This window comes from Onychomys torridus, chromosome 3, assembly GCF_903995425.1.
Source record: "Onychomys torridus chromosome 3, mOncTor1.1, whole genome shotgun sequence".
NCBI lineage: Eukaryota > Metazoa > Chordata > Mammalia > Rodentia > Cricetidae > Onychomys > Onychomys torridus.
Genome location: NC_050445.1, coordinates 79,186,397 through 79,202,145, shown reverse-complemented (window position 1 = coordinate 79,202,145; position 15,749 = coordinate 79,186,397). Strand labels below are relative to the sequence as shown.

General features: G+C 38.9%; 1 protein-coding gene across 7 annotated transcripts in view; it reads right to left on the bottom strand.

Annotated features, from left to right (window-relative positions):
- Magi2 (membrane associated guanylate kinase, WW and PDZ domain containing 2) overlaps positions 1–15,749 on the bottom strand; it is a 1,436,700-nt gene that overhangs the window by 152,008 nt on the left and 1,268,943 nt on the right. For 4 of the 7 annotated variants that reach the window (XM_036180392.1, XM_036180388.1, XM_036180385.1 and 1 more), the window contains 2 exons: positions 15,002–15,191; positions 5,807–5,848 (listed from right to left, as the gene is read on the bottom strand). In XM_036180392.1, coding sequence (XP_036036285.1) covers positions 5,807–5,848; positions 15,002–15,191 — 232 coding nt within the window. The remainder of the gene's footprint in view (positions 1–5,806; positions 5,849–15,001; positions 15,192–15,749) is intronic. The other 3 variants (XM_036180389.1, XM_036180387.1, XM_036180386.1) reach the window with 2 other exon arrangements.

Below are 15,749 nucleotides of genomic sequence, written 5' to 3'. Positions count from 1 at the left end.
GGATTAACCATCAGGCTTCCATTATCCTGTCTGAACTTTATAATCGTTCATGTTGTAAAGATGGGAAAACTTAGAAACATTCGATTATTAGTTAGAATTTGGTGGTGAGGAAATGATGAACACTTTGTTCAGCACTATATGAGACAAATTGTCTTTAAACTCAGTAGCCTTTGTGCATCTGGAGGCAGGTGGGACATTCCTCTAAAACCATAGCAGTATTTTCCCCAGGGACAGAGAAATGCAAGGGGGTATGGGAAATACGAGCTAAGAGTCCATCACAGCCCAACCTCTGCAAGCTGGTTAGGATGCTATTCATCCTAATATCCTCTCTAGAAATAGAAGAAATGAAAAAAAAACAAAAACAACAAAACCCAAAGTGACAGCATTTTTGTATTTAAAGAGACAGACCCTTTGACCTAATTCCCTAACACCTTCTAGCAAGACTGATGTGTACCCATAAGTGGAAAATCACTCCTTCAGTGATTTTGGTACCTGTGCATGCTGCCAGAGGGACTCCAAAAGGGCTTAATGTATGCTACATCTTATTTGTTAAGAAAATTTCCCTACAAGAAAAGACCAAAACTATGATGATTCCAGCAATGGAGTTCTGAGATGTGTCAAGGTACACAGAGTTCGGTTTATGTTAGAGAGTTGCTGTTGTTTGCCATAAAGGCTTTTCATTAGCAAATGAATCAATTTTTTTAAATGGAAATAAAATTCCTAGATTTTATCTGTCAATTTATTTAATTCTGAGAAACAGAGATGTGAACAAGGTAGTACTTTCTGATGTCCTTTTTCCTGACAATTATAAGCCTGTGACTTAAAAAAAAATGTGTGTGTTTTTATACACTACTGCCTGCAGAGACCCAAACATGGCATTGTATCCCCAAGAGCTAGAGTTCCAGATACTGGGAGCCACCTGTTGGGAACAAAACTCAGGTCCCCTGGAGAGCAAGTACTCTGAGATGCTGAGCTATCTCTCATCCCTGTGAGCTCTGACTGTTGCTCTGATCTGGGTAGGGGCCACTGTGCCACTTTTACCCTTCCATTCTTACAACAGGGCACCCAAGTAACAGAGAGACAGGAGAGTCACCAGAGAAGTGTCCAGACGTGACTTATACATTTCTCTGTTAATTTGAACATAGAGGCTACAGGGCCTAAAAACTTTAGAGACACCATTAGCTGGAAAAATAGTTTAAATGATAGATTGTCTTACATGATATTTTTTTTAATAAGAGCTTTTAGAAAGATAATTTTTCTTTTGTTTCCATTTTCCTCCTGAGTCTGGCCTTACAAAATGATTAAAATTATATGCACAAAGATAAGATGCATTGTTCTTTTTCCTCTTTGCTTTGTTAGGAAAGAGCTGGTGTTTTTAAGACCTCACCTTGGCTGCTTTCCTGACCTGATGGCAGGCTCAATTACTGTATCATGTTTTATCTTCCTCCTTATTAATGTAAGTAATCTCAGGCAAACACTTCCTCCTTTAGCACTGCAGTTAATCATCCCCACCCTCCAGCTTGTCTAGAAATAAACTGTACACTTGGGAGCTTATTGGATAAAGGGTCCTGGCGGTACCTAATCTGGCCTGAGTCACTTAGGTGTCACTCAGCCATGCCCCTGGCAGCCTTTTCTTTTCTGCTCCCTTGTTTGTTTTCTTTTGTTCTTTTCTCTTGTCCCTTTTAGAAGGACTGTGGGGAGCTCTGAAGATGTTGCCTCTGATGATTAGCTATGGCCAATGCTGTGTCTGCCTTAGAAGCCGAGCCCCACTAGACACAGGCATTAAGAAACAAAGCATTTCATGACACTCTTCTCTGATGGGCTCCTCTATGACCTTTGAGGGAATGAACAAGCCCTAATTTATCCTAGGCTCACACCAGTACTATAGAAGCTTACATTCAAAACATAGTAAGGGAAGCCCAGTGCGGTGGTTCAAACTGTAATCCTGGCTCCTGGGAGGCAGACTCAGGTGGATCAATGTGAGTTCAAGCCACAAGACTGAACTACACAGTGAGACCCTGTCTCACGAGACAAAGAGTAGTAAATGGTTGGTAGCAGGACAACTTCCCTCACAATAAAGGACAACAGAATTTTAAATCTGATTCCTTTCTGCATTAAGATCCCAGAAAACTTTACATGCTATAAGAGCATGTGCAAAGCATGGTTTGAGCACAACATTTAGGGAGAAGGCTGGATGACTAAACACAACTGATCAATTTTATGAATGGATTCAGTCTTCAAAACTGCAAAGAACAGCATTTTTAATAGATCATTTGGCACATGGGTTGCTGTTATAAATGTCAACTAAATTTTGGTAGTTGAATCCCTTTCATGTGTTAATTAAAACAGAAGTAGTATGGCTTATCACATTTGGCACAGAGCCATTGTTTATCTATTTTTCTTATTGAAAAGAGTGTTGCTTTCTCTTATAAAGAGATCTAGGGGAGACTGAGGAAAGAATGAGGAATTGAAGGTCATTAAAAATACCCATGGGTTCTGGATTTTCAAGCACTCTAGATACTTAGTGAGTTAAAGAAGAATTAATTGGTTTTGATCACTGGAATCAAACATTACTAGATAACTACCTGTTACATTTGGCTCTGAAAGAATCTCTCTTCCTAACCTTCTCCATTTATTCCTTTGGTGATCTGACAGTAGCCAAGCATGCTGTGGCCATCATAGAAGCTGTTTTTTCTCTGGTTTTCTCCAATAGCCTGCAAACAACTCAGATTTCTTGAACCCTAAGTGTTGCCTTCTCCCTGTGATATCTAGTCTTTCACAGAGATCCAGGCTTGGCTCCACCTCTGACGTTTTTATTCTTGGCCAGGCTGGTTTCTGCTCTCTGATTACTGAATTCCTTCCCCTCTTTTTTCCTCCTCCTCTCCCTCTCCCTTGTCTTCTCTCTCTCTGTCTCTCCCTCTCTCTCTGTCTCTCCCTCTCTCTCTCTGTCTCTCCCTCTCTCTCTCTCTCTCTCTCTGTCTCTCCCTCTCTCTGTCTCTGTCTCTGTATCTCTCTCTCTCTCTCTCCCTCTCTCTCTGTCTCTCCCTCTCTCCCTCTCTCTGTCTCTGTCTCTCTGTCTCTCTCTCCCTCTCTCTGTCTCTCTCTCCCTCTCTCTCTCTCCCCCCCTCTCTCTCTCTCTCTCTCCCTCTCTGTCTCTCTCTCTGTCTCTGTCTCCCTCTCTCTCTCTCTGTGTGTCTGTCTCTGTCTCTCCCTCTCTCTCTGTCTCTCCCTCTCTCTCTGTCTCTCTCTCTCCCTCTTTCTCTGTCTCTGTCTCTCTCTCCCCCCCCCCCCCCCTCTCTCTCTCTCTCGACAGGGTCTTTCTACATGGTCCTGGCTGCCCTAGAACTCACTATGTAGACCAGGCTGGCCTTGAACTAACTGAGATCTGCCTGCCTCTGCTTTCCAGATGCTGAGATTAAAGCCATGTGACACTAAGCCTGGCTTGATTACTGAATCCTTTAAGGTCCTTATAACACTTTAATAACAAACTAAATAGACTTTTTCTTATTGTTCATTTGATTGACTTCTGTACCTCTCTGATACTGCTGATTTGACCTTTATGGTCCCAGATTCTTAAAAAAATCCTATTGCAGATAATCCACAGATTATTAACAGGTACCCACTACAACATCCTAAAAAAAAGGTTTTCTTTGTAAGTGGTTTCTGTGGTACTCTACAGTTGGGCTCATTTTGTCTGGCTGTCCTGCCTTTGATATTTTCATAAACACATGAGAGCTGTTTATTGAATATAATCATGATTTTTATGATTTTTTGATAATTTATATGTATACTTAACAAAATATTTGGATTGGTTTTTTTCTTGAAAATGAGTCACACATTAGAATAAGGTATTCAAACTATAATTCTTATCTTTTGCATTTTGAATGTAAAGTATTACTTTGTGCATATATAAGCTAATCTAAGCTATTGGGCAACCCTTCTCCTCGTCTTTTATTTTTGAATAAAATACATTTAGACATTGAGATTTTTCAAGAATTATATTTCCTGAATCTACTTTAAATGAGCTTTAGATTTCCACATTAAAACCTGATTTCATTTTTTACCCATAATTACTAGGCCTAATTTTCTCCCTGGGCATAAGATATTCTTAAACATTACAAGGATTTTATAGTCAGCTTTGAGTCAGATGATAGAACAGCTACACTCTGAATATTTCAGACCAAGCTAAACAATTACTTTAGGCATTATTTGGGTGATAAGCAGTATCTTCCATGTTTTATACACATTCAAAGAATGATATAGAAAATTAGGGCATGATTGATTTCCCAAGGGATGTTAGAGCACACTAGGATGGATAACTAGTTGTCATCATGGAAACACACTAGAGATGTGTGCTGAAGCCCACAGAGCTGGAAGGGAGCTATTACTAAGAAACACTCCTTCCTGCAATGCCTTGAGTGTCTGGGGTTCCAATCTAGTAGGCTAACCAGCTGTTAAGAGCATTTCACTAGCAACTGGAGAAGGAAAGTCTAACTTCTTTTCCTCATTCATGTCAGTGACAATATTATATATTTCAGTTTACATCACAAATAATAATGTTTTTTGGAAGGGATAAGTAAAAATCCAAGTAAAATTATTAAGATATTTCTTAAAGTTTGAAAACTAGAAGCTACGATATTGTACCCTAACTCAAAATAGTATCAAAATATAACATTTTGTAATTGGAATTATTTAAAAAACCAAATTGATATAGGCATTCAATTCAGCTCAAAATGATTTCAATCTATGTTAGCAAATTCTTTAATAAGATTTTTTTAAAAAGAAATATTTAGCTTTCCTCTCTTGAGATGTTCTACCTTCTTATTTTGATTTTTTCTGGTTTAGCAGGATCCAATTTAAATAAAATGTAAATTATAGAAGTTATTTAATATTGCCAAGCAGCCACTTTAAAAAAAAGTTTAACAGATAATATCAATTTTAATAACATATTTTAAGTTAATTATCAAAATACCATCTGTTCTGGCTGGTTTTGCGTCAATGTGACACAAGCTGGAGTCATCAGAGAGGAGGGGGCCTCTGCTTAGGACCTGTGTCCTTGAGACCCAACTGTAAGGCATGTTCTCAGTTAATGATCAGTGGGGGAGGGCCATGGTGGGTGGAGCCTTCCCTGGGCTGGTCCTGGGTTCTATAAGAAAGCATGCTGAGCAAGCCATGAGAAGCAAGTCAGAAAGCAGCACCCCTCCATGGCCTCTGCATCAGCTCCTGCCTCCAGATTCCTGCCCTGCTTCAGTTCCTGTCCTGACTTTCTTCAGTGATGAACAGTGATAGTGAAGTATAAGCTGAATAAACCTTCCCCCGCCCACAACTTGTGTTTTTGGTCATGGTGTTTTATTGCAGCAATAGAAACCCAAGCTAAGACACCATCTTAATGTAAAACAAGGCTTATTTTTATACTAAGTCTTTGAGATCCAGTATGAATTTCACACACATTTGATAATACATCTAAAATTGCATTATCCTACCTAGTGGCTGCTGTACAGGATAGCACAGATCTATCTAGTTTGATGGTCTTCTTTGACATTTGGTTCTAAGTGTAGTCTTTTAGTAACTTTTTTTTATGAAGGAATTCATTAATATTTGTCTTTGTTTACAATCATTCCCACCCACCAGGATGAGGCTTGCCCTGTGTTTTGAACACACCCTGTGTTTTGAACACATGTGATGTAGGTGATTTATTTATCACAGTGAATATCACATAGTGAAAAGTTGATACCACTCAAGAAAATGACTGGTTACACAAAGTGAAAGACGTGCATTCACAGAACTGTGAATTCTGAATACTTGCCAGAGGAATCCATTCGAAAACTGGTCCTGGGTGGCACTTGTTCTGGATGGGAAAATGGGGAATTAAAGTTGAAATTCATTGATGGCATTTTGAAATTCATCTTTACTTTCTTTTTGTTGATACTATAACTCCCCCAACCCAAATCCTATGCTCATGTGTATTTATTTTTTCACTTGTTTCTAAAATCCTTTAAAGTTGGTGGATAGATTTACCTGTCTATATGTCAGTATGTATATTTATGTATTCTCATATATGTGAAAATAGAAAAAATATGGATTATTTTATCAGCATGGAAAATACCATTTCCAAATCTTATTATGTTTTTATTTTCACCATATAAGGATATTTATTTGGAAATATGTAAATTCAGAACCTGAAATCGATGCAACAAGAGTCCTTCAAAATCGTATTATGATGCTTTTTCATGAAACACTAAGATGAAAAGTGAAAATTTCAATCTATGATCATACTGATTTAACACCAGTCCAAATATTTTGAGATTTCTAATAATTTGAATAGCAGAAGTAATGTCTAAGTAGTTGAATTAAACTGATTCATTCTAGAGCCTTTACAAGAATTATGATGTGGCCTACAATATATCTAACAACATAAATTCATTAATATCAACATGAAATATCTTTCAAATGTAGGAATGTCCATATGTCAAATTTTAGGACCCTAGAAACCTTGGTTCTCTGTATTGGAAGTATTTGGAGGTCAACTACGCTCATGGATTAAGATTTATGAAGGGTAAATATGGACACATGCAGGTCCACCTTATCTCCTCACTGATGTGCTTAAGAAATAGAGATGGTATCTGTAACTATTGAGAATATAGAAAATGACATTACTAAACTGTCCCTTGAGTTTTATTCTGCTTTTCTAAGCTACTGTACAACAGAGAGAAGAAGAGATGGGCTGTGAAGATCCAAAAATACTTCATTGTGCAGATGTAAGATAAGCCCAGGATGCTAAGAGACTCATACTACTTGTCCTGTACTTTATCCTAGATAACTCTTTAAGATCATTTTTAGGGAAAAATTACACAAAAATATCTTTTTGTTTTTAGCTTCCTTGTAATTAAAACTCACTATCCAATAATGTGCTCTTTCTTTATTATTATTGTGGAAATACCACTCCCCTACACTCCTTTGATGTTACAATGTCCTTCCTTTCTTCTCTTTGACCTCCGTTTTTACTTCCTTCTTTACTTCCTTCTTCCAGACAAGGAAGGCTATATAGCTCAGGTTGACTCGGGATTTTCCTGCTTCAGCCTCTCAGCTGCTGAGATCAGATGTGTGTGCTATCACTTCTGTTCACAATGGTATAATTTATTTCCTATGATCTTCAAATATTCTTCCTCTTCCTTTATAGTTCTGTCCATAGATACATTCCTAAATCATAGGATGGGGTTTAATCCAAAACACACAGAGTCATGTGTATATAAACCCCTTGCCAATAAACACCAAAGAAAATAAGGGTTATACTAGGATGAGTTGTTGAGATCCATCTGAGAGTGGCAGGATACTTCTGACTTTATGACAAATTTAATATAGCTGATTATGCTACCAAAAATTAAAAGTTACCCAATCCTTCTAGGGCATAATGTGTACTGTTAATAAAATAATTGTAAATTTTTCTTGTGAGCATCCTCCTTCTTATGTTTAATATGTAAATCAGTTTTAAGTTGGAATATATGTTAGAACATTATTATTACAGTCACATAAATGATTATGTAGCTATGATATATAATCACATAAGTGATTATTTATTCTAGAGGGGTATTTAATTTAAGAGTATTCTAGTAGATTGAGGAGAATGTATCACAGAAAATCTCAATGTTAGGTTACCATCATTTTATGATAGAGTAGTAGTATACGGAGCACTATAAATACTGGTGTTTTATCAACAAGTTAAAGAATATTACAATGACACTATATTGCTCCACTCTGGAGCTCAGTTCATTATTCACTGTGAGCTAGTTTAGTTTGTTGGGGCAGTCTAGGTGGATTTTTCTTTGGGATGCCAACACACACACACACACACACACACACACACACACACATACATACACACACACACACACACATACATACATACACACACACACACACACATACACACACACACACACACATACATACACACACACACACACACACATACATACACACACACACACACACACACACACACACACACACACACATACATACATACACACACACACACACACACACACACACACACACACACACACCAAAACAAAACAAAACAAAACAAAAAACCATGGAGACTTATTAATTATGAAAGCTCAACCTTAGCTCAGGCTTGTTCCTAACTAGTTCTTATGACTTAAATTAACCCAATTTTTAAATCTACATTCTTTTCTTTTATCCATACATATACATATGTACATATTTTATTGCTTGGTTGTTTTTACTCTGTACCATCCACCCTGCTCTTGCTGCATCTCACTGGTGACTCTGCCTTTCTTCCTCCCAGAACTCTCTGTCCCCAGAAGTCTGGTCTAATCTCTTCCTGCCTAGCTAATGTTCATTCAGCTCTTTATTAAACCAATCACAATGACACATCTTCACACTGTGTAAAGGAATATTCCACAACAGGGCATAGTTATCATGCCTGCCAGGGAAATTGTGTAAAGGCAAATTAGTTTTCTAGCAGGTGCATTCCTTTTTAAGAGCCTTCCTGTTTACTGTGACTGTCTGTAAATATCCTGTAACCAGAAAGGTGGACTCATGTCAGGGATGAAGACATCCATCTTCTAAATACTCCCATTAGTATAACACTGATACTTTACGTTATCATAATCTCACTAGAACTCACTTGCTATGTAGCAATTAAATTCTGTTTACTGAATTATTCATTTATTTATTCATAAAAATACTTTGGGTTACACTGGGAATCTGCAATGCTGACACTCTGACACCAAAGAATGCTCAGGTAAGAACTGAGTTTGGAGTCCAGTTTTCACAATCTTCTACCCTTCTACCCTGTATCTAATTTCAGAGGCACCAACTTTTAAATTACAGAATAAAATAATTCATAAGCTGTGGGATTATATCCAATTCCCAAAACACAGGGGAAATATGCTATAGCATAATGATTATTATATTGTCTATACTATTAGTTCATATCCATGGTGATTTCCAATTTCAAAAGGAAGCTGATAGAAATATAGATGTTATCATAGTTTTCTAGACAGTCACCCAAAGATACTATTTTTGAAATTACATTTCTGAACTAATCAAGGTCTATCTATCTATAAAAATGGCAAACACAGTTTTAATGGATTTATCTACCTCATTTTCTAAAATGTTACAAAGGCAAAGTGATATATTAGAAGCGCCAAATAAAAGACAGCCCCCCTCCCCCCTGCTACACAGGTCAAATCATAAACATAAATCGCATCAAGGATAGAGTGATAAAAAGTAGACAAAATTTACCCTTGAGGGTATTAAAGTGATAATGTAATACATTTTCTCTCTTTTATGATTCTAATGTTAAGTCACAGGTAAGAGTGTCTGAACACTTTTTACATCTCATTTTAATATTTCAGTACAATAAGATTGTGTTGGAAAGAACACAGGCTGCAGTAAACCATCATCACAGTCCAGGCAATTCAGCCCAGGGCTAAGCCCCATGTTTAGTTGCAAGCATGCTCCTTGTATGGCAAGATGCATTCTCATGATTACTTACATACCTGCCTGCATTTATGGCATCCATATGTTTGTCCTTTCCTATATGCAATATCGAGCATTGAATCTCATGGATTCTGGAGTCAGGCCAGCTCAAGTGAAGGACTCACATGGCATTCTGGGCTCTCATTCTGAGAACAGAGAAAGCTACTTCCTTGTGTGATGTGGGCATCCCAACGTCACTTTCCTGACTCTCGTGGGATGTGTGTGTGTGTGTGTATGCGTGCGTGCTGTGGTGGATGATGTCATTTTCTACTCCTTCTTTCCAAATAGCTCTCTGATTAGGATGGGAGGCACTGTAAACGCCAACCTTCATTCACTAGTAACAAGAAAGGAGCAGCCAGAAGGCCTGTGAACAATAATGAACTGTGTGCGCATTGCCCCGAATAATGGAAGAGTTCAATAATGAACAACAAGAAGGAAGGATAGAAGCTGTAGTATGAAAACCTCACTTGTCTACCTTTGATCTGTTGTACATTATAATTTTATTCCAGGTGTAAGAGTGTAGTGCTGAAAAACAACTTGCATCTCCATTAGGCTCTTTGAACATCAGGACTTTTGATTGTTACCTTTGCTGACACCCTCATGGCTTATTATGGTTTCTAACCTCTGGAAAGAAGAGTGAATGGTGTGAACTGTTAATAGAGAAATTCAAGAGGAATTTCTGTTTTACAAAGGCTATCCTTTCAGATACATCAGATAGGCCCTTGACATGTTTATGATCATACTCTTGAGTGATATATTACTGTGAAGGAGTGTGGATATGTTGACCCTCTTAAATTGTTATTTATAATAACCAAGTTTCAATGTGGAGAGAGAATAGGTTTGGGTAACTTCAGTGGTAATTCACTTCAGCTTCAAAGCAAGGGGTGGGCTGTGAGGGAGAGCATCAGAGAGCAAGGGGTTTTCTTTCGACTTTTCTGTTTCAGCTGCATTGTGGAGCATACTCAGAACTAGGACTTGATGTTGGAAAAGTGAACCTTTAGAATAAGTCTGGATCTAGAAAAAGTGAAGTAATAAGCCAAGATTTTCCTTCCTTAATCATCGTAGAATGGCCTAAGCTCCTGTTGTAAGATCCCAAAGTGAGCTGCACTCACTCTCTTTGGGAAGCACTCCATAGTGCCTTGTCTATTCACAGAAAGAGATGTGATGGGCATCCATTTGTCTGTTTGTTATCAGATACACTCTCTTCTGGGAACTGGAGACAGACAAGATTATGTCCCTCTCAGTGGGGTGATTGTTGTCAAGTTAACCTGGAGTTAGCCTGTGTGAAGAGAATGTGAACGACATGGCCTGATACTGAACTGCGATGAACGTCCTAACCTGCTTTCCTCTATTTAACTTTGCCATATGCTACATATGAACATATTCACAATTTCAAGTTGTTAGGGGAAATTTACTGGAAATTTGACTATAAAAACAAGCTGCTGCCAAAGTCATCCTAAGGCTACTTAGAGATAAAACTTGTAGAGGCAAAAACTTGATTAGTCAAATAAGTTTCTTGACTAATTTAAAAGGAAACAAAACATATTTTAGTGGATGTTAAAATTTTTATCCACAGTATGTACATTAGATATACATTTTTCTTAGCCATGATGGCTATTTCTTGAATAGACTGTTTAATAAAAAGCAGTTATATAATTTATCATGAAAATGAGGATGATCTAGAGAGTGACAGGGAAACTATTAATAATCATAACAGGCATATCAAGACACAGACACCCCAGGACACTCTCAGGTGTAGTTTTCCCAGATGTTCTCACTGGTCACTAGATCATCAAAAACCATTCCCATCACATCAGAAATACTGGGTTGAAGCAGGGGCACTCTGGTGTTAGTACTGTGTTTTGTAAGAAAGTTTCATCTGGAAATTGTTTCCCTATGTTTTCACCATAATTTTCTAATAAGTAGAGATTATTTCTTGTAAATTTTCTCTCTTGAGTGTCTACCAGAGTTTTAGACACACAGAGAATGTTCCATATATTCCTGTTGATCAATGTGGTGCCTTGGAAGCCACCTCTGGGCACCATACCTAGTGCTCTGGAATCAAAGGCACCACCTACTTGCTGGCAGGGGAATCTTCACTTCTCTGCCCTCTTTCTGCTGTCACCCCATCTCAGACCATCTCATGAAGATTGGAGGTGGTCCTGGCTTCCCCTCAGGAGTGTGCACCTGCCGTGATCTGTTTCATGTGGCTCTCCTAGCCTACGGTTGTCTTCCTTTGTTTAAAAATCACATTTTCCCAGGGAACACATCTTTATTAAGATGTCCTGTGTACGTACATTAAACTGTCAGCTTAATCTAATTAGGAGCCAAATGAGGCATGGCAGTGTTTACATCATTTGATAAATTTCCATCATTTACAGGGGGAATGGTGACTTGAATCCAAATAGTTCCTTACAATTTTGACAGAACAAAAATTCTATAGCTCTGTAGAGCCTGTGTGTAAGTAGAGGAGCATCTTTCTATTTTAACTGCAACCCGGTTCAAGTGTGAATACAAAAATCTTGGTGGCTTCTGGCTGGGTTGCAAGTGGGGAGGGTAGCAAGCCAGGGACCCCTCAAAGGACTCCCAGATCAGAGTAGAGTCTATTCATACTTTTCTACTTTCTCCAATGCTGCCTTCTCCCAGGAAGAATCTTACAGGCAGAAGTATTAGCAAGCTCTAAATTTAAAGCTGGTGCACACGATTTAAAGGGATGGGCAGAGAACTGTTGGCCGTCCAAACTGTGAATATGGCCTTTATTTTGGGTTTCATATACTTCTTGGTCATTGTGTTCAAAGTCCTGTTTGAAGGCAAGGGTTAGGCTGGGGTTTCCAATCATCAGTTAAGTTTTATGTAGTATTGCTGTAGCTATTTGGGGGGCTGAGGTGGGAAGTAGCCAGTTTAAAGCTAGCTTGGGCAAATTTGTGAGACTGTCTAAAAAAAAAAAAAAAAAAAAGGTATTACTCTAAAAATGTAAGTGAGAGAATAAAATGTTTCTGTACTTGGAAATGAGCAGTGTAGAGAGGACCAAAGGCTGTTTACTTGTTTCAAGAGTCTGGAGGGGAAGAAGAAGGAGTTGCAGAGTGAGGAGCAAGCAAGCGCAGAAAGTGGACCATGCTCATCTGGCTCCTCCTACTTCAGGGACAGAGTTTTCCTTACCTTCACATGCTTTCTGCATTTCATTCATACCCCATTGAATTTATGAGATAACACAGTAGAAGGGAAGCATAGGAAAGGAAATAAGCTTGCCCTTTTTCGGCTTCCTGGGAGGTGTGACCTTGAAACACTAGAGTGCTGATGGCCACACACAGGAGCATGGACTCTGCAGTGGTGTGGGGACAGGCTCTGGAGGACGGAATAGAGAAATTTGTTGTTGCTGCTGCAGCAGCAGAGAAACAAAAAGCTCCTGGAGGGTAGCAAAGAAAGATATGGGAGGTTAAGGTGGCTGCTTTGCTAGGGCTGGTATGCTACAGGCGAGGAGGAAAAAGGCAATGAACAGAAATGGTGCTGCTGGTGCTAGACACAGAAATCCGCATTCCTTCAGGGTCCGATGGGGGTCATGGACAGTCTTGCTAAGAAGCTGAGGGCATGGCTGTTTCAGACAGAAGATGTAGAGCCAATTCAAAGATGCCCTCTGTCCCAAATCAGCCAGCTTTGCATTATTCTGGAAGCTGCACTAGAGCCAGTGACTAAGCAAACCAGGAAGAGGCAGCTCATCACAGTCCCTGAATGCATCCCAAACATAAAGGAAGCCCTGCATGTGGGGATGATATTTTAGTCCTGCAATGTGTTTTGCCATCCAGGTAGGAGCATCTACATATGCCCCTCCCATAGTTAATTTAACGTTTGTTACTTTCCCCATGAAATCTGTGAGAGCAGGGTATACTGGTATACTGTTCTTTTCTGATGTCTTGCCATGGTTTGAGAGCAAAGTGGATATTCAATAAACAGTTGGCTATTGAAGCATACATGTATTAAGGGCTGGGCTGATGTCTTTGTGGGTTTTTTCTTCACTTTAATGAACACCAGTACCCCACATTTACACCCTTCATTATTCAGCTACAACTGCCCACTTTGCTCTGATACTGTAGTAGATGCTCCAAGTACACAACCAACTCTCTAAAGTGATTTCAGTCATTTACCCAGAGAGGGAAGAGCAAAACGCAGTAACTTGGATGTAACTGATTATTGAAAAGTATGTGTATGTGCAGGCTCATTTTGATGAAAATGATTTCTCAGTGGCCTGCTGTCCTAACTATTTTATCCACCATAATTACTTCTACAAAATGTTACAGAGGATGGGGAAAAGGTATTATGTTTTCTTTTCCCTTTACCAGCTGGGTGCATAATTCTCAGCCCCTGAACTCATCAAAGGACTAAGCAGATTCAAGATCCTCTGAGGCCACACACAATTTAAAAATTCCTATTCATGCTTCAGATGATGAAGTTGGAAACGATATATGAGTTGAGGGGGGAGCTGAAGCAAAGGAAACCAGCAGACTGTGAAGGGAAGCGCCAGGGACCAAAGACTTTGAAACTAAACTTGATTTCTCTATCATTTCTCAGATTCTTAGTATTCAGGGTCGTGTTTTAGAGGGCTGTCATTTAGTTTCCGTGGAGGAGGTGACCTGTACAACATCAGGAAAGGACACAACAAATGTATATTTGATATTAAAAGCTCAAATAATTCCAAAGGTCTTCCAAAAGGGATGCAGGCACAAAGACAGGCTTTAAGGCAAGGCTCAAATGCACCTGGGTACATTAAATGGTAGCAGAAGATTCAGGCAGAAGCACCTGCTTCTCCCTGCTCTGTGGACAAATTGACTCATGACTCTGAGTTGGAAAAACTTGCCTGAAATTTTATTTTACTCAAGGCTTAGACTTCTCCAATGACTGCCTTCAAGGCTCTAAGAAAACGAGATGTAAGGTTTAGATTCAAGTTCAGGTTGAATGAATTAGAGGTTCCAAACATTGCTTTATTTTATTTGGTGACTTGAACCAAACTAGCAACCCTACTCCATCCTCATTTCTTCGGGAGCTTAGGGGCAAAAGTAGGAAATGCAATTTAAACCCCAAAGATACTTTTAGAAACAACAGGTTCTTTAAGACAATGTGTATAAAGATTAGCTAGATAGGAGGGCACTAAATTCTGTCCCACATCAATGTTACTATAGCTAATAATAATGTATATATGTTCTTATCATAGTTATTATTTCTTTGATATGCTAATTATCCTGATTTGATCATTCTATAATGTATATAAGTATGGAAATATCACATTGTACTCCATAAAAATAAAAGCATTGCCAATTAAAATGTAATTATAAAAAAAGAAAGCCAGGCTTTAAAGAAAATGATAGATGGTCTTACTTTGGAGATACCTTTGAACCTCAGAAAGTAAAATCATGCCAGATTATTCAGCTCCCACATATACCCTAGGCTGGTGTCAACCACTATCAAGGTACTCTTGCTTTACACGGCTTTCACTTACGCCTACTTTCATAAATGGCTCTGGATTTCTCATAGAGCTCATATGGGTCAGGCTTCCGTGGGTCAAAGGCCTCTGTTGAGTCAGGAAAGGAGCTCCTGTGAAGAGCAGGTGGGAAGGGCAGGTTCTGCGGTCCGGCCGGAGCAGATAAACTTGTTTGAGGGCTGCCTTGATTCTCCCACCGGTCCATCATCTGAAAGAAAAGGAGGGCAGAGAAAGTGATGATGATGGATTCAGCCTGGCTAGATCCTTTGTTACCTTTCCAAAAGACTTTCTTGCTTGTGAACTTTTGTCCCCAAGAAGAGTTTGGTACATATGCCTTGGAGGAAAATAACCTCTATTTCTGTGTGAGAATGTAGCATAGACTGCTGTAAGGCAGCTAGTGCCTGGAGTTTGAAAGCAAGCTAGTAATCTTTGGCAAACTCTGCATTCCTCTGATGTTTTCCCTTATAAAATATAGCATGCATCCCAGGATCACTTATGTGTATATGTTCAGGAAGAGGGTAATATTTATTCTTTTCTGAAGATGGTCCCAATTTATTATACCACATCTCTAAAACAGAAAACTAAGCAGACTATACATGTTCATTTAGTACCTGGGTACATCCTAACCCCCTCTGACAGCTGAACATTCCATCACTTCCTTTACAGTTTGTGCAAATAAGACCATCTGGGATCAATGGACTACATTCTTCTAGGAAATGTCATTCACTGTGGGTGTGGTAATGTCTCCCCTGCAATATCTCTGCTA